Genomic DNA, 15024 nt, shown 5'->3' with positions numbered 1-15024 from the left:
TAAAAATAAATAGATTAAAAAAAAAATGATAATAATGATAATATTTAAAAAATTAATGATATTAAAAATAATAATAAAAATGATAATTTGTTGATAATATAATGTGTAGTACATGTACATGTAAATTTTATTTACAATCTACTGATAAAGCAAGGAAATGTTCAAAATCGAATTAGATTATCACATTACATGTCATACATTTTCATGGAAAAAGCCTTTTACCATAATTATTTGCTTTTAAAAGTCAAATATTTGTGAAACATTTGTAGATTTTTGTCCAAATCGTCAAATATTTGTGAAACATTTGTAGATTTTTGTCCAAATCAACCACTTTCATTTTACAAGGAAATGTATCATCGTACCTTTAAACATGTGACTCAATCAACCTTGGAGGCCAAGTTGATTTGAACATTTAAATGGAATGATATGAATATCGGAGGGCTTTATAATCCATTTCAATCCAGTAATGCCGATTGGAAATGTTGTTTTTAATGCCACTATCAATTGTTTCAATAGGAAATTGATGCAGAGTGTGGCAATAAATCACCACGGAGCATGAAATATACGTCTGGGCAGGAACATTAAGGGTAATTTAGAAAAAGACAGACAGGCTGGAATTAAAGGGAAGGTTGGGTTCTTGCAAAGATGAAGAATAATTTGTGGGCTTTCTCCTTCTTTGTGAGTCACTTAAGAAGAATATCACAGTAGACTTTGTCCCCTGAAAAGGATTACTCTTCAAATGCCTTCATATTGTAAATGTGTCGAGGAAAATATACATCTAGCTGAAAAATTGAACTGAATTTTCATGCGACATGTGTGGAGAGTCCCACATGCCCACTTTTGTGTGCGGTTGTATGATTTTCATCAAGGTTTAGTCTCTTTTCTTTTTTGTTCTTCTTTTTCTTTTTCAAATTATTTCAATCCCTGTACATCAATCATACATGTCCATGTGTACATGATGAACACATCTCAATTGCCATTAGATAAACAAAAATTAAACAATATAATCACATGACCAGAACTCGAATTTATCTTTAAAGATGTCCCTTTTGCAGCGCCAACATCAAATTCTGTAGAACTTTGCAGGAATTGTGAACATGTTACGTACATGTATGTCCTACAGTGCATCTGTAAAATTTAAATGATAGCAGTGTCCTAATATTGAAATTATGTAAGGAAACCTGTACTTTCTAGACTTCACTGTCAGACACTACTGAGTGACTGACTGATTTCTTGTTTTTCTTTGGCAATAACATACGTAAAATTTGCTGTAAAGGGTTCATGGGCATATGTCTACATCAATAACCCAATTCTTGTAATGGCCAACATTAAACTGATTGAATCTGGCTTTGCACAGCACAAAACACACAACCATTCGGTACAAGGGTCTGAAAATCAGACTAATACTTAAGTGATTGCAATCACTAAAGTCGATTCGACAACTAATGGTCGTTAATTTCCCACTTCAAGACATTTTTAAGCCCTTTCGTTTTAAGGGAAGTTCTAAATAAGTATTATCTTTCAAATGCAGTTGAAATTCAATCTTTTCATTTTTGGACCTGCAATGGGACATATTACCTTTAAGAGAGCAAAATGTGCATTAGACTGGAATCACGCAGGATTTTAGAGTTTCTTCATTTAAACTCTGATGCCGGGAGTGATCCATCAATTAGATGGTTAATACGAAAGCAATTGTAGACCTGCGAGAGGAGAAAGATAAGACATGGATTAGATGACAGAGCAGTCGGTGGACAGCGGGAGATTCTGAGAAGTAAAGACCTTATGAATGCGATACTTTTAGCGGTTTGTGGGGTCATTAACTTTCAGCCTTTCACACGAGGGGGAACAGTTTTATAAAGGAACATATTTAGTTTAAAAGCACAAGCCATGCCATGACCATTAACTGAAAGGAAAGTAAAATCCATGAAAAACATTAATGAACCCAAAGAAATATTATTAATGAAACCCCTCCCCTCCCCCCCCCCCCCCCAAAAAAAATAATAATTAAAGTGTATATAAATGGACCAGTGTGACTTAAATTCAACAAACAATTACCAGTTTAGAGACTGTAATGATTTTGTACATTACACCAGTCTATTCATGAACAACACAGTGTACTGAATTTAAAAAGGACTCATTTAAAAATTCAAGAACTGTGACCTTTTCTGCTGATGTAAACTTGCATAGTCCTAGAATTTAAAGATATTCTTTTTTAAAGGCCTTAAAGGTGACACAGAACTGCTACTGCTCTTAAAGCCCCACTGCACTACTTATAGCTACTTGCGCCCTCTTTATAGCAAACAATGCCTAATCGGTGCCTGTTGGTCCCCCATGATCCCCTTTTTCTTTTGTTAATTGAGAGCTGATTTGATGAGATAACCACCTGTCAGTGATATTGCAGGGAGGTCTAATCCCCCCCCCCCCTGGCCAAAATAGTGCAGACAGGCTTTAAAGTTTTCCTAGGTCTGTAATAAATGGAAGCTTTCTAGCAACAAATATCAAGATTACCTCTTAGTATCCCTGCATTGGCTGCTCGCTGCCATAATGTATATACGTGTATATTTCATCCTCTTCCAAAATCAACAAAGAGTATTTTGTTCTCTTTAAAAAGGTTTGTTCATGGTTACCACTCTATGTTGAACCACTTGTAATTATTGTAATTGACTCGATACAGCGGGATTGGAGATTTACAGCAAATAATGGCAAAATGAACGATACATACACGTACACACACCCTCTCATGGTGGGTGTGAGTCTACTTTTCTAGTGCTTTCTCTTCCTACGTGTACCATTATAGGTAGAATTGCATTGATTTCACCCATTTCTCCTTGGCGAGGATGCGTTTGGACCCAATAGATGTGCGCTGTAATTAGCGATGGGAAGGTCTCACTGCACTCCGGAAATTTACTCTCAATTATCCCAGCTATTTGCCTGTGACCTTTTCTTTTTGATTAGTATTCTTGTTCCCCCATTGTTCAGGTATCTAACAGACAACCTTGGCTGAGCTTGCACCCCCCCCCCCCCCCCAGCTCTCAGCGGGCGGGGGGTGTCTCATCGAGGCCTGTTCATCATCCGCGGACACGAAAGTCTACAACTGTAAAAAGGGTGGGATTTTTTCATCACAGGCGCGTAACATTCATATGGTGTGAAGGGGTATCACAAGTACATGTATCTCGGGCCAGAATACAGAGATTAAAAAAACCCACCATTTATGTTTTGAGCTGCCATTTTGAGAGTGAGGAGAGCCTTAACTGTAAATGTATGCACATGTAAATGTAAAAGTATTTGAGTTTAATGCCCCTGTCGCTCTCAGCAGACGATGATTGTATTACTGTAAGTGCAAGGATCAAATCAAGTGTTTAATACAACTGAAGTCAATATGAAACTTCTCTTGATTCTTCTTGGAAGGTGCTCATTCTCATTCATTTGCTGTACCTGAGTGCAATACACGTTAACGCTAGCGTGGGACTGCAGCCAAATCAGCTTGGACTCTATACATTCTCTTTGCTTGCCCCAGTCTCTGCAGTTTGCCCAAAAGTGTCCCGGTGGCGACCAACATACTGACCTTTTTCAGAAACGGAAACGGCATGTGGTGCTAGAGCACTTCATTTCCGTGTTCTCCTTTTCCCTAATGGGGCTCACTCCTTGTATTATTACACGTAAATTGCTCGTTTCGAGTTTCAGATTAAGAGGGGAGAGAGACCGGCCTCAAGCCGTTGTTTTTTGTGTTACGGCTTGACCTTTGGACATTCGTCAGGAGAGATTGATAACTGTTTGCATTTCAGCAATTATCTTCAAAATGTTTGCATGATTATGAGAGGTATTATATGAACATGAAAACGCTGCATGCTCCTCTACGAGTGTTTTCAAGTGTTCTCTGTACGATGTCATGTAAAGTTCAAGTATGTGTGCATGTGCAGTACATGTTTGAAGAAATAAGTTGTAAATTTCAAGAGAGATGATATGAGCCAAAGCATACCCAGAGATGCCAACCAGTACGATTTAATCGTATTTAGTACGATAAGAGTAGAATACGATAATACGATATCACCTTTTAAAATACGATTTTTCAACAACAAAAAACAATTTTTTAAAAAATTTAATTTTTTTTTTTTTTTTTTAATTTTTTAATAATTCTAAAAATTATTTTATACCCATAAAAACCATGGAATCGCATAGAAACATGTACAAGTAAACCCCCGCTACCCCAACAAAAACTTTGCTTTACAATTTTCTTTTAAACTTTTAATGAAAGAGCAAACATTTTACTTGACTGTACATACCAGTATCACATTTTTCTGAAATTTTACTGGCCTGGGGCCAATCAGCCGTTGGTAGTGTCGAGTTTTCGTGAAAATCTGATTTTTCTCTCCAAAATCTGATTTTTTAGGATACTCAGTCTGTTTTTTTGTGTCAAGAGGTTGGCATCTCTGCATACCTACATGTACGCATTTTTATACTGCATTCTTTATTATAATGTTTTGTAGAATAGTTATCATAATAATAGTAATCATAGTTATCCTCCTGTAGAGTATAAAAGACGCTTGCTTTCATTAGTATTTATCACCTGACGAAGTGTTGCAGCGGCGCACGAAACGTCGTGATCTTTTAGATTCCTTATTGACCACATTGCGAGACAAACGAATATCACTAGCGATATTATTTTCGATAGTTATCATAATGTTGATAATTGTATACTTACAACTGTATAATATGATGCACAATTAATGGCTTATAAATCAATACAAGCATGAGCAATTGATAACTGTACACATTTACAAAACACTATTTAAGAAAATAAGAAGCAACAAATGAATATCAATAATACAGTTTACAAAAATACCAAGAAACAAACAATCACCATGATTTTTTATTTGGACAGTGCTAGTTTTTAAGCTCAGACAAAATGTGTAAAAGGGTAACAAATTTATAGGTAACTTTTATGAAGTGTACAGGATCTTGAACCATGATGGTAAAAGCAGATATTTTTGCTAGATATGTGCTGGGTTTTTGTTGTTGACAATAGCCATCTATTACGATTAAATTATTTTGAGAAACAAAGCTTTCAGACATCCAAGGCACTCAAAATATACAGAAGTTTCCTTCTTACAACAGGGACCCTGTCTTATAAAGAGTGTCGATTGACCCAAACTGATCGCAAGTCCTCCAATCAATCGCAAGTTTGCAGTCTCTTATGTACACAGTTGTGATTGATATCAATTAGAAATAAGTTGCGATTGATCGCAACTCTTTACAAGACGGGGCCCTGGTTTCACTGAATGATATTCAGATTATTTTTATTTTTTTCTCCAAATAATTGAGACCCTGTAAATCACTTCAAATACTGCACCTATGCATTGAGATGTGCACCATATATTTATGTGGGTGCGCGCACAGCATTTAACCCCACATGTGTGCCAGTTGTCTTTGTTAGATATGAACACATGGATTCTGAAAAAGATCTGACTGATTTTATTGTTGCTGTTAACAGGTTGGTGATAAGAGCCTAGCCCTGTGTTTTAATTGTTCACATACATCTGGCATCTTAGCTTGTGTAATCTTCCGATATACCTAAGGTGGTTTTCTACTTTGTCTCTTCTGCTGGGGGTGGTGGGTTGTATTCTTTAGGGGGAAATCAATCAGGATTCAGTAAAAAGCAAAACTGTCTAGACTGTGATTAACCAGTTTTGGAGTCCATCTTTAAGCCGAGATCTGTATCTAAAGTATCAACATGTTTGAACTGATGAGAAAAACAGATGGGGCGGGGTCATTCAAGGGGAGTGGGGGTGGGGGGAGGGGGTGGTCACATACAAGAGAGAGAGAGAGATAGGATACACTGAAACAAAATTGAAAAACTGTGATGGGGTTTATGTGGAGCCCATCTTTAAGACAGGATCAGTATCTCATATCTGACCTGCATTAACTGATGAGAAATACAGGTCGGCGCATTGCAGTGTCATGAAACCTGAGCCTTACCAAAGATTTCTGTTGACAAGTCAGCACTGGTCTTTGAAGCCAACTTGAGCATGACTAGAAATAATCATTTTTTTCTATTTTCCCAGCCTTTTCCATCTCCGATTCCAAAGAAAGAGACTGCTGGTGAATGTTTAATAGGCACGCTAATAATAATTTGCCTCATGTTTGGAGTGTGTTGTGGGAAAATTTCATCCTGTATTCTAATATTCATCATGTAATATGAACTGGCTCTTGCAGCTCCTCATCTGCTTCTCGCCCCTGAAGAGCCAGAAGGGTGTTAACTCTTAAAGAGAAGGTTGAGTTCTTGGAAGAGGTGAAAAATAATTTGTGAGCGTTATCATTGTATTATGCAAGTGTGGAAGAACAGCAAATGAAAAATGTTCCCTGAAAAGCATGGCTCTTCAAATGCCTTAATATTCTAAATATGGCATGTAACATCATAAAAATCGGGACGGATTTTTATGCCACATGTTCGTGTAGTCCCATATACATCTTTCTGTGTACAGTGCTTGTAACTTTACCAAGACTGGGCCAAATTTCTTATCATTTTGATGATTCCAGAACCTTGCAGTACACACCAATACTTTTATGCTAGATGATCATCCTTTTTCTGATCGGTTCCACAACGTTTCTTTCACAATGCAATTGCATGACTAGAACTCATTTTTATCTTTAATATCAAAGTACTGTTTGTTAGTAACCTTCTTGCTCTCAGCAGGCACTACTGTTTACCAGTGGAAGCGCTATTAAAAGAGAGATGCTGCATTTAAATTCTCATGCTCCTATTTCCTTGCCGTAGCAGGATTAGCGATGCCATCAGAATTCGACATCACGATGATTATCATCTCGTAGTGTCGTGTTTCCGCTCCTTCACCTGGTGCCGTGTCCAGGTGGCGTGATGAGGAATATTAGTCTAGGAAATTGAAGTCCAGATATCATCTGCTGTGAAATTTTTGCTGAACACAAAGTTGAGCTTCTTTCACACATAACAAGTTAAACTGCCTCCAATTTTTTTAATTTTTTTTTTATTGCAGCATCAAAATAAAAAGACAGGAGCAAAGTGCACAATTTAAAAATTCTCTTTCTTAGATATAACACACAAAGTGATTACATGTATGCATGCTTTAAATAGGTGCCTTTATTATGCCTATTAAAAAAACACATCTGTCTTCCTTTTTTGTTTTTACATATGAAATGTTGAACTCAAGTATTTTGTTTAATCCAACTTAATGCGTTAAGTGTGAACAAGGCTTTTGAGCCCTTCTGGCATTCAATTACAGGGTAATAGATGACAGTTTCTTATTCAATTAAAGCGGAATATCCTATCCTTTTTGTACTTTTTAACACAGAGTTAATGCCCTTCTCGCTCCAAACAGACAATATGTTTGCTACGTGGTTTTTTAATCCAGCTTAATGTGTTAAGTATGAACAAGGCTTTTGAGCTCTTCTGGAATTCAATTACCGGGTAATAGATGATAGTTTGTCATTCAATTAAAGCGGAATATCCTATCCTATTTAAAAACTTACTCCAGAAATTGATTGTCTCATTATAAAGAGGACGTGAATCTGAGAAACTGTTTCGTTTGGCATTTCTTTTTTTTATAAATTGTTGCATCATTTTTCTTGAGGTGTTCCAGGGGTGTACTTGTATTTTCTTTCTTCTTTCTACAAAGTGATCCTTTGAACATCTGATCTTTTTTTTTCTTTCTATCAGCTTAACAATTTACTGCTTTGTTTGGCAATTCTTCTTTATATAAATTGTTGCATCATTTTTCTTGAGGAGCTCCAGGGGTGTACTTGTATTTTCTTTCTATCAGCTTAATAATTGTTTGCTTGGCATTTCTTCTTTATTGTTTGATCATTTTCTTGTGGTGTTTCAGGGGTGTACTTGTATTTTCTTTCTGCTCTCGTTCTACAAAGTGATCCCATGAACATCTGATCTTTTTGTTCTTTCTATCAGCTTAATAATTGATGTTGTATATATTACTCTTGCCAAACGTGTTTATTCATATGAAGAAGTCAAAGTGGCAGTTGGTGTACATTATACATTTCAAATTCACTCCTGTCTAGCAATGATGCTGTATCTGTGGAGAGCCAGAACAGCATGAACTCTGTGTTTAATCATTTAATCATGAGTTGCGCCCTTCCCACCCTGAGCAAACGATATCATCACTTTGATACATTGCAACGACAGTCTCTTTTATTGAAACCTTGCCAATAAGCAGATATTGCTGATTAGACTCGGCAAAAGGAATTACTTGTGTATCATCCAATTATCATCAATCACACAAATTTGATAATACCGGTTTGCATTTGTGAGATTAGTGCCAGCGAGTCCACGCTGAATAATACACCTCGCTGATGGGGCTGATAGCATACCGCAGAGCGGATGTAGAAAAATAACATTTTGAGGGGAGGGTGGGGGGGGGGGGTTTAAGGGGCATAGGGTGGACTTGCATCCATGAAATCTGCTAAATTGTATTCTTTGTGACCTTGCTAGTTTGCATGTTTTTATGAAAGTGGTGAATAAATTTAATTTAGATTCAATTTTCATATATGTGCATTGTGAAAATGGGAGGGGGGGGGGCTTAAAGAAATTTGCCCCACCCTCTTAGATTTAAAAGTACATGTATATGATTTAACTCTCTTCTGTTACTCTACAACTCACTTCTTGCAACTCACTATGTTACCCATCTAAATTAATCATTTTCACTTATTATTAATTTTGTTTCTTGCCAATTTTGTTTAAAGGTTGGTCATGGATTATACTTAATTTCATTTTTAACTGGGAATAAACACTAGGAATATATTTCTGTTTTGGAGATGTGTACAAAATCATTGGTTTATGTTGCACATTTTTACTACTTTTACAGAATAAAGAAATTGTTTTGTTGTGAATTTTTTTTTTTCTTTTTTTGGGGGGAAGCACTCAAAAAAATTAATCACTCTCTGTTCCCTTGTTTTTATTGTTGTTTGTTTTTTTTTTTTTTTTTTTTGTTTTGTTTTTTTTTTCTACTTCTTCTTCTTCTTTTTTTTCTTCTTCTTTCTTTTCGTAACTTTTTGAAGCTAGCCAATAAGATATTGAATTTTTTTTCAGGTTCAGGCTTAATGCCTGGTCAATGTAGAGAAAATCTTGATTTGAAAGAAAAATTGTGAGCTACAAATTACATTTTCCTAGGGCTGAGGGGATCTTTCTGAAAAGCGAGGCTAAGGTTAGCCAGGAGAGTTCGAATGGATACCTCGTATTTGTTAAACAAATAGCATGGAATTATGGAGTCTTCTTCAATACCTCTGCTCGTGTGACCTCCTACCTAAATGTACACATACTTTCAAACCTGTTGAAATCCATATTGCTTATAACTACCGTAAATCTCTGTGTATAAAGACGCACCTGTGTATAAGGCGCACCCCTAGTTGGGGGGGGGGGGGGAATCGTTTGTGTTTTTTTGTCGAGGTGCAGTTGTAGGCGCTGATTTGTGCTTGTAAACTTGTCACAAATAATAGTAACAATGTCGTTTTTAGAAGAATGTGTAAGATCATTAATGTAAATTAAAAAACAGAGTACCAAGGATAGAACCTTATGGTACGCTGTGTGTAATAGAAGAAAAATTTGAGGAATTATTATAAACTACATATTGAGATCTATTAGAGAGGATACTTTCAAACCAAGATGACAGACATATTTGAGTGTTGTTCTAGTTTCCGAGTGGTGAGTCAACACACCGATAACTGCGCTGGGAGACATTGCCAGGCATAGCGCCAGGTGGAGGGGCATAAATCAAAACTTAATTATTTTTTTTGTACCTGTGTATAAGACGCACCCCCGACTTTGAATTTTTTTTGGCGGCAAAAAAGTGCGCCTTATACAAGTACACAGAGATTTACGGTAGGCATTTGCCCAGTCGCTCCCAGGTGCATCATGGATGGCATATCCACTGTATTTCATTATCATCAGCACCTTTATTAAATAGGCAACTAGATATAGACGCTCTTTAAATTGGAATGAAATACCACTTTCAAGATTAGAAAGTAGCGTGTAATTATTTATCAAACTAATTAGAGTTATTGACAGTGATCATAAATTCAATATTTGAAAATCTTGCAAGACCAGAAATTTAGGGCTTTTTGGAGGCCTGACAAGTAGTCAACCTTTTACCTCTTGAAACCTGATCTTTACACTATGCCAACTTAGTTAGCCCCTGTGCCGAAATTCCCTGAATGCTTTATATTAAACATAACGGGACTCGGCTTGAAGACTGCGATAGGAAACTACTCCGTAAATCTTTGTGAATGCGATGTAATCTTGTTAAGAGTCCAAGCTCAGCAACAAATTAGGAAGCAAGTGATATTCCCCCAAGCGGCAGTGATTCGATTAAGCGCTTATGGATGTACCCGATTCCATGCATCAATTCCGTCCCATTTTTCTCTTATTTGTTTCAGGTGGTTGGCTTTTTCGCCCTTGGAGTAGGAAAAATGGGAAGGTGTCCTCCATGTGCAAACAAATTTTGAAATTAGAATAATAGAAAAGACGGGAGGAAAGAGCTTTGTGAAAGTAGATGTAAATATAATAAAATTTGTTTTATAAGGGGCACTGCATTTTTCACTTTGGTACTATTTCCATTTAATATTTGAAATGTGTATATCCCGTTTTTCTCCCTTTCCTTTTGTTGTTAATATTTGAGGCAAGGGGAGGTGGTTCTTTGTGCATATTCTACCTTACCCTCCCTGTGAAAAATAATTGTTTATTCTTCTTATGACTTTCATCGGATATTAAGTACATTTATCTCTTGCCTGTGTAGATTTCCAAAATGGCAATATGGGAGGAAAAAGTATCCCAAACGTTCATTTCGGGCAGCTAATATGGTGGTCAGATATTTGCTATGATGAAAATTGGTTCAGGCTTTAATTCAATAATCGTATAGGGTTTGGGTTAGGCTATGCTTGCAATGGCCTTTGGGTGGGTTTGGATTTAAAGCCATGCTGTAGTCAAAGCAGTACCACAAAATCCCCTCTAGCGCCATGTCAGGTCAGCTGTAGCAGTATCGTCTCGTAACTCGTTGCTTCCCTAGCTGTGTTGTTGGTTCTTGCATCAAGTCCTCTATCTACGAAGTGGAAATGTAGTATTGTTTCAGATTCCCCATGGCAAAACTAAAGTAACTCTCGGGGACCGTGCTTTTGCTATTGCTGCCCCCAAACTATGGAATAGCTTTCCAATAGAAATATGAAGCACTCCATCTCTCAATGTTTTCAAATCCAATTTAAAAACTTATTTGTTCAATTGAGAGATCCTATTTGTAGAATTTAGTAAAAAAAAGGAGCTCTTAACCAGGGCAGCTGAATATATTTTGTATAAAAGCTGCACTATATAAATTTATTATTATTATGCACTGCTGGCTAGTGGACCATGATATGGCGCAGTGCAATAAACTATGCTATGGCAGAAACGTCATCGGTTTAGTATCGGTATCAGTTGGAGTTACATTAGGTATTCAGTCCAGTGGTTAAAGTTAGGAATTCGGTTAATGTAGGAAGTTAGCCTATGGCAACTTGTCGCAATTACAACCGTTGAAAGAGATGCCATTACCTTATTCTTTGTTTTCCTTTTTCTCTTTTCTTTCCATGCAGAATGGTTTTTTGAATTTGGCTTTGTAATACCGAACTCAACCAACACGTGGCAGTCAACGATAGAAGCAGCTGCAGAGGGACAAATGATGCCCGCATCAGTACTCAGGTAAAAAAAAAAAAATGCATGCAAAAATGAGAGAGAGGGGGTTAAAAGATACGAGAAAAGAAGGATAGAAGAACTGAACAGAAAGAGGAAGCAGAAAAAGAGGAGAGAGAGAACAAGTGATTAAGAAGAGGAAGGGATGGAAATGCAACAGAGGATCAAAGTGTGAACTTGTGGATGTTGATACAAAGAATAAAGAAAGAATAGAGAGGAAGTGAATACAACAAAGAAACTTAATTTGCCAAAAGAATACAGATATTCAAAGAGTGATATCATCATTATCATTATCTCATAAGTATTACCAGATGATGATGATGATGATGAGAGAAAGGGGTAAAAAAAAAAAGGGGGGGGGAAGAAGGTTAGAAGAACAAAAGAACAGATAGGAGAAGCAGAGGAGAGGATCAAAGTGTGAACTTGTTAGTGTTGATAAAATATGAGAGAGAGAAAGTGAAGTACAAACAAAAGAAACTGAATTTGCCAAAAGAATACCGACATTGAAAGAGTGAAGTAGGGGGAGGGGGAGCGGCAAAGGGGGATAAAGTACTATTAAGTGGTGGTAGTGGCAATTATTTGTTTTCTCTTTTTCTTTCTTTCTTTTTTTCCCCCCCTCTTTTTTGATGTTGAAAGTCCTGATCAGCCTACCTCAAGCTTGATTGTACTCCGGCTAATAGAGTAGCTGTCTTGTCTCACATATAAGAACAGGTTTCGAGACCATAACGTTATCTGGGAAGGGGGAAGGATGATGGGACAAATCAGGAGATTGTCATAGAAAAAAAGCATATCGAGTTGTGGGTGATGGATTTAGTGTCGTCTCATTTTACTGACGGATGGAGATTATTTTTTTTTAAATTGGGAATAAAGAGTGCATTTAGAGAGCAGTGAACACTAGAGGTGTTTGCTTAGAAAAAGGAGAGGATTTGAGCATAAATGTAGTCAGCCTATGAATACCTAATAATGTGAAATTATCGAAGGCTTCAAATCCTTTTGCAGACCTAGAAATCAAGATTTAATACATAATTGTTGATATTAGATAGCTTAGACAAATACCGAGATGTATATGGTCCCGAGCTCGTCACGTGATATCAATTGCGAGGATCCAAATTCTTATATTTTCCTGGTTGGTTATATTTTACCAGCTGGTGACATTTTTTTTCATGAATTTTTTTTTCCCTTGAAATTATTTTTTCCACATGCTTTTTTTGGGTAAATTTTTTTTTCTCCCAAAAAATGCTTTTTTGGGTAAGATTTTTCTTTTTTTTCTATTTTTTTCTTTTTTCCCAAAAATGTTTTTTTTTTTTTTTTTTGTGTAAGGTTTTTTTTTTCGTGAACTTTCTTGACAGATTATTTTTCTGTAATTTTGATTGTCCCTGAAAAAAAATTAAAATTTTGGGAAAAAAATATATGGACCCCCCCCCCCCCCCCCCCCCCACAAAAAAAACCCAAGGCTATCTAATATAACAGTAATTGACTGGCAGGGGGTTTATAACATTCTTTGGACCTGAAGGGAGTTATATTTTCCCTCGTGACCATATTTTCCCTCAGCGCTGCGCGCTTCGGGAAAATATAACCACTTGGGAAATATAACTCCCTTCAGCGGTCCAAATAATGTTATATTACACCCCCTGCCAGTCAATAATTGTATAATATCATGGGAATTTATTGATTGTTAGATTGTATCGTGTCAGGTTATTAAATGCTATATGGATAGACAATGGAAAACCGAGTGAAACACTTAGAATTTTAAAGTGCTTTAATTGTTGAAACTGACCAACTGCTATGTTCATCAAATTACTTTGGCCCAGTTGGGGTGGATATTTGATTTTTTTTTGTATTGATATGCACTGATCTTCACAAAATAACAAGTTGGCATGGTACTGAGTAGTCTATCATTCAAAAAAATTATTGTATAATTGTACTTGTTTCTACCATTCGCAGTACATTAACAAATTTTCACAAATTTGAAGAAAATGGATGCTTTCTTGTGTCATATAGTACATGCAAAAGGTTCTGTCTATTTGAGTTAGTAAATATCGCCCTTGTTAAGTGAAAACACTGGTCATGTATGAGAAATCAGGATGGAGAATTGACTGAAAATCTATGCATTATTGACGGAATCTGGCTGGGTTCTTAAAGCGACTACAATTTTCTTTCCGGCGATGGACAGTCATTTGATGGACAGTCATAGAAAATCATTTCAGGACAATTGCTTGGGTAGCACTTTGAAATGAGGGGTTGTAATCCTCCCTTTCTCTCGAAATATGGATGGAACCAGGCCAAAGCTTTCTGGCTGGATTATCAACCTGAAATTCAGGTCTTGTACCTCGAGCCTTCTCGAGTCGACCAAATCGCCGCAACTCTTACTATTCCAGCAGGATGAAACCAGGCCAAAGCTTTTTGGTTGGATTATCAACCTGAAATTCAGGACTTGTACCTCGAGCCTTCTCGAGCCGACCAAATCGCTGCAACTCTTACTATTCCAGAAACTTTGGCTCCTTTTAATGCCATGCTGGTTGGCTCTTGTTTCAAAGGTTGTTTTGATCGTGTTTCATGCTATTCTTTGTACTTTTTGGAAGGTGATGGAGATTGTGTACAGGAACGTCTGTTAAATGAAACTGTGAAACTGATGCACTTGTTTAAAAGGTGCCTTGGGAAATGCAGGTAAGATGACTTTATGTTTACGAGAAACACGATGCAGTTGACACGTTTTGTTTTGTAACTTTTGATTTGCTACAGGTTGAACTGTTTTGACTGGCCCATGTTTTTTCCAGTATATTTCAAAATACATGCTCATTGTTCATGTGGCAAAGGTCGACTTTGGCGGTCCAATGTTTGTTCTATTTGTTGTCCAAGAGGATAAAGAGTGGAAAGACTAGTAGGCGGGCACAAATTCTTGTCAGCCGTGCGTACCTGTGTCAATATGAGACTACGATAGGCTCTGTACTTAAAGCCCCACTGTACTACTTATAGCTACTTGCACCCTCTATATGGCAAACAATGCCCAATCAGTGCCTGTTTGTCCCCCATGATCCCCTTTTTCTTATGTTAATTGAGAGCAGATTTGATGAGATAACCACCTGTCAGTGATCTTGCAGGGAGGTCTAATCCCCCTGGCCAAACCAGTGCAGATGGGCTTTAAGGTTCTCTGACATCGCCAGAGACTGACATATATATGTAGCCCCCTGCTCATGGCTAGGAATTGTGGTAAAGTGTCAAATTAGAGTATGTGCCTGCAGGCTATTAAAGATAAAGTCGAGTTCCGATCATGTTATTGCATTGTGAAAGAAACGGTGTGGAATCTATCAGAAAAGGTTGATCAT

The 15024-nt window shown here is 37.0% G+C and overlaps 1 protein-coding gene across 1 annotated transcript in view; it reads left to right on the top strand.

Moving 5' to 3' along the window:
• The window catches only part of LOC753612 (retinal rod rhodopsin-sensitive cGMP 3',5'-cyclic phosphodiesterase subunit delta), a 65080-nt gene that overhangs the window by 25143 nt on the left and 24913 nt on the right, over positions 1–15024 (top strand). The window contains exon 4 of the mRNA XM_030986917.1: positions 11602–11707. Within this exon, the coding sequence (XP_030842777.1) occupies positions 11602–11707 (106 nt within the window). The remainder of the gene's footprint in view (positions 1–11601; positions 11708–15024) is intronic.

The sequence above is a fragment of the Strongylocentrotus purpuratus genome, unplaced genomic scaffold, assembly GCF_000002235.5.
Source record: "Strongylocentrotus purpuratus isolate Spur 01 unplaced genomic scaffold, Spur_5.0 spur5_scaffold_16, whole genome shotgun sequence".
Classification (NCBI taxonomy): Eukaryota; Metazoa; Echinodermata; class Echinoidea; order Camarodonta; family Strongylocentrotidae; genus Strongylocentrotus; species Strongylocentrotus purpuratus.
This window is presented reverse-complemented; position numbering and strand designations above follow the sequence as displayed.